Raw genomic sequence first — 13,284 nt, 5'->3', positions numbered from 1 at the left:
ACAAGGAACCACGTCCATTCAATGAGGAAATAATAGTCTCTTCAACAAATGGTGCCAGAACACCTGGAAATCCACATGCAAAAGAATGAATGTGCACCCCTACCTCTTACCACATACAAAAACTAATTCAAGGGAAATGGACTTTGGCCCAGTGGTTAGGGCGTCTGTCTACAATATGGGAGGTCCGCGGTTCAAACCCCGGGCCTCCTTGACCCGTGTGGAGCTGGCCATGCACAGCGCTGATGCGCGCAAGGAGTGCCGTGCCACGCAAGGGTGTCCCCCGCGTGGGGGAGCCCCACGCGCAAGGAGTGCGCCCGTGAGGAAAGCCGCCCAGCGAAAAGAAAGAGCAGCCTGCCCAGGAATGGCACCGCCCACACTTCCCGTGCCGCTGATGACAACAGAAGCGGACAAAGAAACAAGACGCAGCAAATAGACACCAAGAACAGACAACCAGGGGAGGGGGGAAATTAAATAAATAAATAGGGAAACGGACTTTGGCCCAGTGGTTAGGGCGTCCGTCTACCATATGGGAGGTCCGCGGTTCAAACCCCGGGCCTCCTTGACTCCATGTGGAGCTGGCCATGCGCAGTGCTGATGCGCGCAAGGAGTGCCGTGCCACGCAAGGGTGTCCCCCGCGTGGGGGAGCCCCATGCGCAAGGAGTGCGCCCGTGAGGAAAGCCGCCCAGTGTGAAAAGAAAGAGCAGCCTGCCCAGGAATGGCGCCGCCCACACTTCCCGTGGGGGGGGGATTAAATAAATAAATAAATAAATAAATAAATAAATAAATCTTAAAAAAAAAAAAACTAATTCAAAATATATCAATGACCTAAAGATAAGTGCTAATACTATGAAACTCTTATAAGAAAACATAGGGAAATATCTTCAGGACCTTTTACTAAACAATAGATTTTTAGATCTTACACCAAAATCACAAACAACAAAAGAAAAACTAGATAAAATAGACATCATCAAAATTAAAAACATTTGTACATTGAAGGATGTTATCAAGAAAGTTAAAAAGCCTGCAGAATGGGAAAAATATTTAGAAGCCATATATCTGAAAAGGGCACAATATCTAAAATATATAAAGAACCACTACAACCTCAACAACAAAAAGACGAACAACCCAATTAAAAAATAGTCTAAGGTTTTGAATAGACATTTCTCCAAAGAAGATATTCAAACGACCAATAAGCACATGAAAAGATACCCAAAATCATTAGCCATTACAGAAATTAAAATTAAAACCACAATGAGTTATCGCTTCATATCTACTAGAATGCTTTAAAAAAGAATAAGTGAAAATAACAAGTATTGGCTAGGATGAAGAGAAACAGGAACACTCATTCATTGTTGATGATAATATAAAATGGTGCAGCCATGTGAAAAACAGTTTGGTGGCTCCTCAGAAACTTAAACAGAATTAGCATATGACCTGGCCATTCCACTCCGAGGTATATACCCAAAAGAATTGAAAGCAGGGAATTGAATAGATATTGGTATACCAGCATTCATTATAGCATTATTTACAATAGACAGAAGGTGGAAGCAACCCAAATGTCCATCAACATCAATGAGTGGATATACCAAATGTCATATTTCCATACAATGGAATATTACTGTGCCATGAAAACTATGATGTTCTGGTACATGCTACAATATGGATGAACCTAGTGGCAACAATTAAAAACCACAGTAGGGGGGGTACTGGGTTCCTGGCCAGTGGTGCTCTGTCGTGGTCCCTAGGGGAGCAGCGACAGTCTCCCAGGTACAGTGGTGGGGACCGGGAGGGAGTGAGGGTTCAACAGTGAGCCCCAGATGCTAATGACTATGCTTGTGAGCTGATAAACCCAAAATAAGAACAAGGCCTAGAGCAACTTTGTGCCTGGGAATTTCCTTCTGTCAGCCTTCATGTTACTCAAATGTGGCCAGTCTCGAAGCCAAACTCAGCATGTAAATGCAATGCCTTCCCCCCAGCGCGGGACATGACACCCGGGGATGAGCCTCCCTGGCAACGAGGGACCACTATCAACTACCAACTGATGATGCAACTGGAAAATGACCTTATACGGAAGGTTCAATGCGGATCAGCAGAATATCCATGTCTACATAAAATACCATGACTTTAAAATGCTGTTTGACCTAAAGTAAGGGGGAAATGGAAAGGAGAAATGAGTTTATATGGCTACGAGTTTCTAAAAAAGAGTCTGGAGGCTGGCAGAAGGTTTGCCCTCATGCACAACTGAGCAGAGTCAGAGAGACAGATAAAGCAGATACAACCCCCAGATATTGGTTCCTTTGAGGGCTAAAGAGACCCATGGGAGTTATGGTCATGGCCGATGGGGTTAACTACCAGGGCAGATGGCCCCTCTTTGGAAATGGTGTTTATGTGTGATGAATCTGGACTCAGATGGGATCTCCCTTCATAAGACTTTCATGCTAATGTGCTGGAGGTGCAGTTAATGTTGGGGTTTAAGATATATTTAGGGGATTTGAATCTCTGGACTGACAATGTGATAGCCAGATCCTGAGCCTCAACAGACTCCAGCACCTACAATCTGATTTATTGGACTTACCACACTCAGCTAAGATGGAGTTGAAGAAGGACAACCACCACACCATGGAGCCTAGAGTGATTACAACTGAAAATGGGAGGACTGCATCCAGCATCCAGGTGGAATCTGAGCCTCCTCTTGACATAGAGGTGCAATGGACACAACCAATCCAATGTCCACATAGAAGAGGTGGCATTGGATTGGGAAAAGTGGACATAATGGACAAAGGGTATGGGGAAAGGCAGGAAGAGATGAGAGGTGGAGGCGTCTTCGGGACATGGAGCTGCCCTGGATGGTGCTTCAGAGGTAATCACCGGACATTGTAAATCCTCACAGGGCCCACTTGATGGAATAGAGGAGAGTATGGGCCATGATGTGAACCAATGTATATGAGGTGCAGAGGTGCCCAAAGATGTACTTACCAAATCCAATAGATGTGTCATGATGATGGGAACGAGTGTTGTTGGGGGGGGGGGAGAGGGGGGGTGGGGGGGGTGGGGTTGAATGGGACCTCACATATATATTTTTAATGTAATATTATTACAAAGTCAATTAAAATAAAAAAATTAAAAAAAAAATATATGGATGAACCTTGAAGACATCATATTGAATGAAATAAGCCAGACACAAAAGGACAAATACTGTATGAATTCTCCTACATGAATTACTTAGAATAAGCAAATAAATTCATAGAGATAGAAAGCAGAATAGTGGTTATGGGGGGGGAGGGTAGGGAGTTATTACTAAATGAATATGACATTTCATTTGGGAGGATGAAAATAGTCTGGAAATAGGTAGTGGTGAAAGTTATATAATATTGTCAGTGCATTTAATGTCAAAGAATTGTCCACTTAAAAAGGTTGAAATGATTTTTATGTTATATATATTTTATCACAGTTAAAAATACATTATTTTAAGAAAAGAGAGAGGGAAGAAAGATTGGATAGGAAGAGCCTCAGACTGTGGTGGCAACTCTGAGAAAATCCCAGCCAGCACAACAGGGAGTTTTAGCACAATGAGAGCCTGCAGAGGAATTCCTCATTGGGCATAAATGACTAGGCACTAATATCCCTGCCATGCTCTGTCATTGGCTGGAGGCTGCCTGGGAAGAGTGCAGCCAGTTCTTTTTTGAAGACAGATATCAGTGGTACACCTCCATGTCATCCTTTGTCTCTGAGAATTCTGAGATTAGAGAAGATCCTTGGAGATAACATACATTCCTTTATAACTGATATTATCTATGATGTTCTGGGTAAATGACTACTTATCTTATTTTAAAAGATGTTTGGAGAAGAGCATACAGTTTCCTTAATGTTTATATAGCAGAAATTTTTTTCTGTGTCTAATCACAATCCTCTAGGCTATGGTTTAAAGCAGTTTTATTTTCTCTGACATCAAGACTTGAAAGAGTGTGGATTTCTAAAATGATAAATTAAAGCTTTATATTGACTCTCTAGTGATCCTTTCATTTACTTCATCCCAAATAGGCTCAGCTGGAAAGAGTTAATGAGGAACATTGTAAACAAATACTTCTTCTCTTTAAAGGTTTTAACAAGTACAAGTCTTTAAAACTGGAAAAGGTTCTCAGTGAATAAATAATTCATCTGCCAAATGCTGCCAATGCAAAATTACCAGAAATAGGTTGGCTTTTTAAAAAAAAAAAAATTTTTTTAAAAAAAGATAGTTTACATAAAATGTTAACCTAAAAAAAATATAAGGAGTTCCCATATACCCCATTTCCCACACCTCCCACTTTTCCCCACATTAACAAACTCTTTCATTAGTGTGGTTCATTCATTACAATTGATGAACACATTTTGGAGCATTGCCACTAAGCATGGATTATAGTTTACATTGTAGTTTACACTCTATCTTACTCAATTCTGTAGGTTATGGCAGGATATATAATGACCTGTATCTGTCATTGCAATGTTATTTAAGACAAGTCCAAGTCCTGAAAATGCCCCCACATTATACCTCTTTTTCTCTCTCCCTGCCTTCAGCACCTCCAGTGCCCACTGTCTCCACATCAGTGATATAATTTCTTCCGTTGCTAGAATCACATTAAGTCTATAGAATATACCAGTAAGTCTACTCTAGTCCATATTTTATTCCCCAATCCTGAGGATTCCAGGATGGTGATGCCCACTCCACCTTAATTGAGAGGGTGCTTCTATCCCATACAGCTGATGAATGGGACTCTCTTATATGTTGTTATAGACTCTCTCAGTTCCTTGGTATGGTGGTTATCCATCCTCACCTTCTTATTAGTTGTCCTGGGTGAGTCCCATGATCTGGAAAGTAGATGTTGCAGTTCTGCTGAGGTTCAGGGCTCAGCTTGCACATGGACAGCCCAAAGATTCAAGTCTCTTGGACATACACCTACCAACTCCAGCACCAACTATAGGTTCAAATAGAAGGAACAGAAGAGGCATATGTAGAGAAGCCACAAGTGAGTCCAATTCCATCACTCTTGGGAGCACGAGCTCCAAAGTAGGGTCCACTGGCAACGCACCAGACTCCAGAGCTACCTGCCATGACCGTAGGGCCTGGGTGTCTCCAGAGCCCTCCAGAGCCCCACTATTTAGGGTAGTATCTACTTTGGCTGTCTGTGAGATCGTGGTGAGACTTGCATAAGCATTACCTCTGGGTTGACCTTCTGACTCACTTTGAAGTCTCTTAGCCATATAAACTCATCTGTCTTTACCTTTTCCTCCTTTTATTCAAGGTCTTTTTCCAGTTACATTGCTAGTCAGTGCTTGGTAGTAATCCTTCAGTGTCAGGGAGGTTCATCCCCAGGAGTCATGCCCCATGCTGGGGGGAAGGTCATGCATTTATATGCTGAGTTTGGCTTAGAGAGAGGCCACGTTTGAGCAACATGGAGGCTCTCAGGAGGTAAGTCTTAGGTACCCTACAACACTAGGCTAAGTTGCAATTTCAAGAGCAAAGGCTCATAAGCATAGCCATCATTATCAAGTGCACATCAATGGACCATCCTTCTTCACTAGTCATTGCCCTTGTACTTGGGGGATTGTTGCTTTTCCATTAGAGAATGTGACAGAGCTCCCCAGAATGGGAATTCAATATTCTTTCGGTTATTGTGTGAATCTCTACCCACTGTGTTAATGCCCATGAACATTTGAACACATTTATATACCTTATACGTATGCCCAGGTGAACTTCCTCCCATGTATCCCCCATCACTGACACCCCACACCAACAATCCCTCCCCGCCATAGTTATAACCCATCTGTGATCCAAATCTTCTTCAAAAATGAAACCAAGAATATCGCCAAATACAATTAATTAAAAAATGGCATAATAATGATAGATTTAAACATAAAAAATAAAATACATAATAATTAGGAAAACTAAAAATAAAGTAACAAAACTGGGATTATAAAATAATGAAAAATATTTTTAAAAATATTTTTGATGTTTTGCCTTTCATCACTGTAATATCTGTTGTCCTGTATGTACAGTGACATTTTCTTCCATTTCTTCCCCAGTGCCTTACTTTTTTTCATTTTGTCTTCAAAGAAGTTTTAGTTAACAGTGAAGTCACAAACAGAATATGAGGGACTCCCATATACCCAACATCCCCCCTTTTCCACCTTCCCATATTAGTAACCTTTGTACATCAGTTATAACAAATGGGTTGGCTTTTATAAAGGGAATTTATTATGGGAAAATCTATAGTTATGAGGCTGTGAAATGTCTAAATCAAGGCATCATCAGAGATGGTTTCTCACCAAAGTCAGCTACTGGGGATCCTGGTGTCATACTACAGGACAAGGCAAGATGGCTACCCATCTTTGCTGAAGTCCCTTCCTGCCCTTCCAGGCTCACCTTCTCTCTGAGCTCAGCTATGAGCAATTAGGTATCTCTCCCTGGACTTCATCTTCTTGAGCCTCTGTGGGATTCACTGTCTTTCTGCAACTATAAGCAAACCTGGAGCCCTCTCTTTCACATGGCAGGATCAAAATGGTAGAGCTCCGGGAAGCGGATTTGGCTCAACTGATAGAGCATCTGCCTACCATATGGGAGGTCCAGGATTCAAATCCAGGGCCTCCTGACCCATGTGGTGAGCTGGCCCACATGCAGTGCTGATGTACACGAGAGTGCTGTGCCATGCAGGCGTGTCCCCCACATAGGGGAGCCCCATGTACAAGGAGTGTACCCTGCAAGGAGAGCCACCCCATGCAAAAAAAAAAAGTGCAGCCTGCCTAGGAGTGGCACCGCACACATGGAGAGTTGATGCAGCAAGATGATGCAACAAAAAGAGGCACAGATTCCCAGTGTTACTGACAAGAATGAAAGTAGACACAGAAGAACACATAGCAAATGGACACAGAGAGCAGACAAGGGGGGTGGGGAGGCAGAGAAATAAATAAAAAATAAAATCTTAAAAAAAAAAGAAGGTAGAGCTCCAATTCTCTGTGTCTCTTCTCTCTGTGTGTCTGTGTGTGTGTGTGTGTGTGTTCTCAGTTTATTTAAGGCCCAGCAAGAGGGCAGAGACCAATCTGGGTCATGCCTCACTGATGTAATCCAATCAAAAGCCCTAAAGTGATCTAATCAGGTGATCTAATTAAAGGTCCCTTAACTGAATTTTATGCAATCAATGGGCCTCAAACCCATAGGAATGGATCACTTCTAGAATATAATCTTTTCTGGGTTTCACAAAATTCAAATTATCACAATAATCACTTACATTTAAAGACCTTTTAAAGTCTTTTCCTGAAGAAAGAGTAGTACTAAAGAGTTCCTTCTTGATCATTCATAAAAAAAGTCTCAAGCTTCCTTGGCAGCACCATAATGGGAATATCAGTAAATATTAACCTAAGCATCATTCTCAGCAGCGGAATTAAGTGAACTGAGTTAAGTGAAGTTAGTGCTCTAGTCAAGTAGGAAGAAGTAACAGCCCTTTCCCATGAGTTTGTTTCCAGATCTTGACCTAGTACAATGCTATCCCTGGCATGGATATTCAGCTTTAGATGGGCACTCGGGTACCTCATCAGTCATTTCCTCCTAATATCTATTTTATTTTTTGTTTCCCTCAAAAAAGAAAGTACAAGGATGGAAACTAATGTTGTCTGCAATGTCGCAATGACTATACTGGGGATTTGACAATACTTCCTTTAATGCTAACAGAAATCTTGGGAGGTAGGTATTGTTCATCCTGCTTTACAGATGAGGAAACCAAGATCACAAATTCATTAGTGTGGGAATGAAGATTTCGTATCTCAGCCTGATTACAAAACCCATGTTCTTGTCACTGAATCAGTGTTTGAAACTGAATTATGTCCCCCAAATAAGACATGTTTAGGTCCCAACTCCTGGTCCTATAGATGTGAACCCATTTGTAATTAGGACCTTTGAGTATATTATTAATTAAGGGGTGCCCAAACTGAATGAGCATGGGCCTTAACTCAGTATGGCTGGAGTTGTTATAAACAAAGGAAATTGGACAGAGAAGGAGGAAGCCACAGGAGAAGCAAGAAGCTGACAGGCAGTGGAACCCAGAAGAGAAGAGAAATGCCACTGTTTGCATTACCATATGACGGAAAAGTCAGGGAACCCCAAAGATTGCCAGTCAGAAGATACCAACCTGGGGAGGAAGCAAGCCTTCCAGCCTGTAAAACCATGAGTCAATAAATCCCTGTTATTAAGTCGACCCATTGTATGGTATTTATTTTAGCAGCTGGGAAATTAAAACAATCCATCTTAATCACACAATCAAACTGTGTTCTCAGGAACCTCAATGTTTCACAGATCTAAGTCTTTAGCTCTTCTTCCTCCACATCAACCAGAAAAGCTTCCACTTCTGGGCACTGTTAGAAAGTCTCCCAGATTTCTTTTGAAAATGATAGGATAGGGAAGTTCTGTGGCTTAAAAGAGAAAAGTAATCTAGCTAAATCACTCCCTTAAATTAAGCAGCCTTCTCAAGACATAATTGTGTTCTTTACCCATTTCTACATGCAGACTGGTTTACCACTAACAGCCCATTTCAATGCTGATAGTATGCATGTTCTCAGGGAAAATGCTTAAAATAGAAGAAATGCTAGGTATCTGTCAGTAATAATAGCCACAATATATGAGCACTTATCATGTGCCTTGATCTGTTCTAGGTGTCTAATAAACATAATCTCATGAAATCCCTATAACAACCCTCCCCAAGGTAAGTAGTTGTATTCCCCTTTCAGATTTGAGAGAAGTTAAAGAAAGAGGCAGAGCCAGGGCATGATGCGGATTTTTCTAGCCCTAAAGCTTATTTTCTACACCATACCATCTGAACACATAAACCATCTACTCCTAAAGATTATGGAAGGGCAGTATTTTATTCTTTATGATGCCTGCATTTGCCATCTCATTTGACTGTGCTTGTGAGAGGGCACAACACAATGCAAGCACATATGGGGATGGCAATACAACTTGTCAGGCTGTACCTGGAAGGCACAGTTTAGTGCAGAGCACTAAATGGTTCCCACTTTTCAGATAGTAGAACATTGAAAGTGGAAAATTCTGAGCTGTTACACCGTTTTCCAGAGTCGTTGGGGGCTACCCCATGCTAATGAGACAGTTCCCTTTAGTCCTCTTTGTTTATTGCTGGCGGACTGGTGAGGTAGGCTCCCTTCAGCTATCCAGAGCTTTCTATATCTCTTTGCTCATTCTAACATTATTTTCTTCCCCTTTTCTATGTTTCCCTGCTTTATACATCTGTCATTAGTCTTATGAAGGCATAAATCGCCTAAATGTATAAATATATTCATTGTGCCAGGGACTAATTATGGTAAATTTCAAGTATATATACTTTAGAAAAACTATCATAAAAATTATAGCATTCTTATATGTTATATTCATATATATATATTCTTATATTATAGTCATATATATATATGACATTCTTATACTGAGAAAACACAAAGAAAATGAGGGACGTTTTCATTTTTAAGTGTTTAAAGTGTTCCTCCTCTTTTTACCAAGGCAACTTAGGTGGTATAAGGGTGGGGCTAAGGGAGATCTTAAGTGGAGTGTTGAATGCTTCAGTGTGTCATGTGTAGATATGCAAAGTTTACTAGCACAGACAGCAGCTGATAAAGAGTGGAAAATCTGCTCTGGGAACAAAAATGTATGGTTCCCCATATCCTTGTGCAGTGCTGCTAGAATTCAACATGATTCTTCACTAGACATTTTGTCCATACCACTGGACAGGAAGATTTGTAAGAGATAACTTTTCTTTCAGCATCCATTTTCCTAGTAGCATTCCCACTCTTTTCAAAACTTTTGTTTTGGATTGCTACTTCTGTGTTATTGATATTGAACATGAAAAAGGTAAATGAGCAGCTTGATTAATTCAGAACAATTCAGGATTTTGTAGTATATTTTTCTAATACTTGTTCCCTTTGGCTCAGCTGCCAAACAGCAGCAGGGGCTCACATATATAAAAAAGTAGCTTTCCACAGGATTCAATACCAGATTGGAGGTAGAATTTATTGGTAGATTTCAGGAGTATAGCCTCAGGAACTACATTTAAGAAATATAGCTTATCTGTCCAGTATTCTTAAAAATAACATATGTACATATTTTAACTGGTGGATTATTTGGATTAAGTTTTCCATCGTAGAGCCTGAGTTATAAGTAATATAGGAAGACAGAAGAGAAACCAGTATGAAAGATCAAGAGGCAATTAAAGTACAAGATTTCAATAAGGTAAGAAATAAAAAGATAGTTTTATTTACATTTTCTAATATAGGTAAGGCAGACCCCAAAAGGATCCTTAAGAATTTCTGAAAATAAGCAAAAAAAGAAAGTATACTCCAAGGAACAGTAAGTCTGCTGCTTTGATTGCAATCAGTGGTTACAGAAAATAGTAGCCAGAGATAGTCAGTTATGCAGGATCCCATTAAAAATGTATTTATCATAACACAATGTGTTGAAATTGTAGGGATGATTGAAAGATATTGCCTCACCTAAGAATAAATACATAAATTTAAAAATGATCCAATAATAATATAAACTGCGATTTACAGAGCACTGTCTATGTCTATACAAGACAGGCATTATTATCCCTACTATTCAAATGAGGAAATTGAGGTTAAGAAAAGTTAAGTATCTGGCTCAGGGTCCCAGTGTAGATAAATAGAACAGGACTGGGAGAGCTCTTCTCCAGGATACTTCCTCACTGGCCAAACCAAATACGCAGTTAATTCCCTTGACAGGTGTGCTCCTACAGTAGCGAAGGGTCTGCAGCTTGATGATATTTTGAAGAGAATTAGATCAATTCTCACTCTGTATTCACTAAGTTGCATTTTTACCTCAAAAACCTAGTAGGTTTTTATACACAAGAGAAAATGCATGTTGGTGAGACTGTAGAGTGTAGATGTTAAAAATAAGGGCTTTTAAATTAAACTGAGGTTTGAATCCCAGTGCTGACTGTGTGACCTTGGTCAAATTGCCTAATATACCTGAACCTCACCCATCTCCTCTGTAAAAAGCATGTAATAATAGTTCCATCTCATAGGAGTCCTGGGGAAACAAAATGAGATATGCATATAAAGCATTTAACACAATGTCTGACATATGGTAAACACTAAATAAATAGTAGCTGCTATCATTAGTACTGCAATTATTATTATCAATTAATTTGGCAAGATTTCAACAAAACCTTTTATTTGTTAGATGCTTAAAATTCACAAAATACTTTCAAAAGCACACTTTATTCCCACAGTGATGGCTGTAGTGTAGGCAGGACAAATATTAGCTCCATTTTACAATTGAGAAAACATGCTTGGAGAGAGAAATATGTATCTTATGAGCTGTGGTACCATGAACTAGTTTTCCCAGGTTCTTATATATCTGAGATGACTTTGTAATTGAGTTAGGCAGAAAACTGTTGCCAGAATTGATAGGAAATGTTGTTTTGTATATAGAATTAATTATGTAAAATGCTTTTTACAGATACTGAAAATGAGCCAAGAAAAAATTGAAATACTTAAAAGTGAGTTGTCAGAAGAGAGGGAAAGGAGAAAGCAATTGACACCTGATCTTAACACTGTACAGAAGGCTTTGAAAATTGAAAGTGAGGTATTTGACATTTTGCCATTCAGGATATTCTTTTTCTCTATTGAATGCCTAAATTAGGGATACCACGTAACTATTTATTTTGACTTTAAAATAAATTGAAGCTGTAGGATATATACAGATATTAACAGGTTGACTATGTGGTTTCACGAAACTGAATTCCAGCATTAATGAAAGAAGAGTTCTTTAATAAGTAGCAGGTGTTTTGGTTATTTTGGTGGTCATAGAATTATGGATTTATCTCTTGTTTTAACCTCTTATCCTGCCATCTTGGAAAGGACACGTAATTAGCATCTGTTTGAAGAAACACCTGAAAGTAAGTTCATGAATGTATAGATCATCAATTTAGGTGACTGTAGCATTTAATTGATTTGCCGGGTGGATGGAAGCCAGTGCAATACCCCCAAATCCCATCCTGATCACCTACAAGAATTTTCAGTGAGATAAGGAGTTGAGAAGTCAGTATCAGTATCACTTGCCCTTTTTCTGTGGTTTTGGGTAGTTACTGCCTACCTTTACACCTTTTTGCCCAGTGCCTTCCTATCAGCATTCCTCACTTCCTTGGACCTCAAAGCCTTAGGAAAATACCAATAGCTCATCTCCTGGAGTAAATTTTATATCATCTGTCAAATATTGCATATTACATGTCATCAATTTAGAAATTTTATAACAATCTGCATCTAACTTAATTGTTCTCTCTCATGGATATGAAAAAAAAATCAGGATTAGAGGAAGCCCTAGTTGAATTCTAACAATTAATTAAGTCACTGAATATACATTGTTAAATAAGGCAGCATAATTTGTAGGTAAGAACACAGAGTTTGTAGTCAGATAGATATGGATTTGAATCTTAGCTTCACATCTTCCTGGCTTTGTGAATTTAGGCCCGTTACTTAAGCTCTTTGAGCCTTAGTTCAACAATCCTACTTGTCACAAGGATTAAAGGTAAACCACATGGCATATAATATATATATGGTAACTTTAAAAAATATGTTTTTTTGTCTTTATTTTTTTAATATTACATTAAAAAAATATGGGGTCCCAACATACCCCCCACCCCCCTCAACCCAGTCCTCCCCCCATAAATATGTTTTTAAACAATTAATATTTAATTCAAGAACTGCTGAAGAAATTTCCTCTATCAAAGTCTTGCTGAAAGTAGGAATGACTCTAAAAGTCCAGTCTTCCAACCTGTAAATGATAGAAAATAAGAATGTGCAATTTAATTAATTGATTTAAGTACCTTTGTTTTAACTCCTAAGAAAGGAGTCTGTCTGCCAGAAAGATAAGTTGGAATATTTAAAACAAAAAATTTGTCTGTGAAGTCCATTTCAGGATTCGTTTTTGTAAGTATTAGACCTTTTATGGGGAAATTGTTGTATTTGATTCTGCTAAATATCTTAATTTCTTAATCAGGAATTACAAAAATCAAAATCAGAACTTATGTGCCTTTATAATGAAATTCAAAGTCTTCGAGGGGCAACAGAAGACAGAGACCATTTTTTAATAGCATATGACCTCCTTCAGAGAGAAAATTCTGAATTAGAAACAAAGGTGAGACTTAGTTAATAAATATTTAAATGTTCAATGTTCAACATATCTTTAATGAGAATAGGACATAAATTAATTTTCAGTAAGAGACATCTTGA

At 39.2% G+C, this 13,284-nt stretch overlaps 1 protein-coding gene across 6 annotated transcripts in view; it reads left to right on the top strand.

The window, feature by feature from the left end:
* The window catches only part of CCDC30 (coiled-coil domain containing 30), a 283,097-nt gene that overhangs the window by 123,849 nt on the left and 145,964 nt on the right, over positions 1-13,284 (top strand). The window contains exons 1-4 of one of the 6 annotated variants that reach the window (XM_058303776.2): positions 8,686-8,732; positions 10,166-10,264; positions 11,513-11,638; positions 13,052-13,189. The exons of 3 other annotated variants lie outside the window; for them this stretch is intronic. In XM_058303776.2, the coding sequence (XP_058159759.1) occupies positions 10,223-10,264; positions 11,513-11,638; positions 13,052-13,189 (306 nt within the window). In that variant the 5' untranslated portion in view covers positions 8,686-8,732; positions 10,166-10,222. Of the gene's footprint in view, positions 1-8,685; positions 8,733-10,165; positions 10,265-11,512; positions 11,639-13,051; positions 13,190-13,284 lie in introns of those variants that run through there. 2 more of the 6 variants (XM_058303775.2, XM_071217504.1) reach the window with 2 other exon arrangements.

The sequence above is a fragment of the Dasypus novemcinctus genome, chromosome 9 (genome assembly GCF_030445035.2).
Source record: "Dasypus novemcinctus isolate mDasNov1 chromosome 9, mDasNov1.1.hap2, whole genome shotgun sequence".
Classification (NCBI taxonomy): domain Eukaryota; kingdom Metazoa; phylum Chordata; class Mammalia; order Cingulata; family Dasypodidae; genus Dasypus; species Dasypus novemcinctus.
This window is presented reverse-complemented; position numbering and strand designations above follow the sequence as displayed.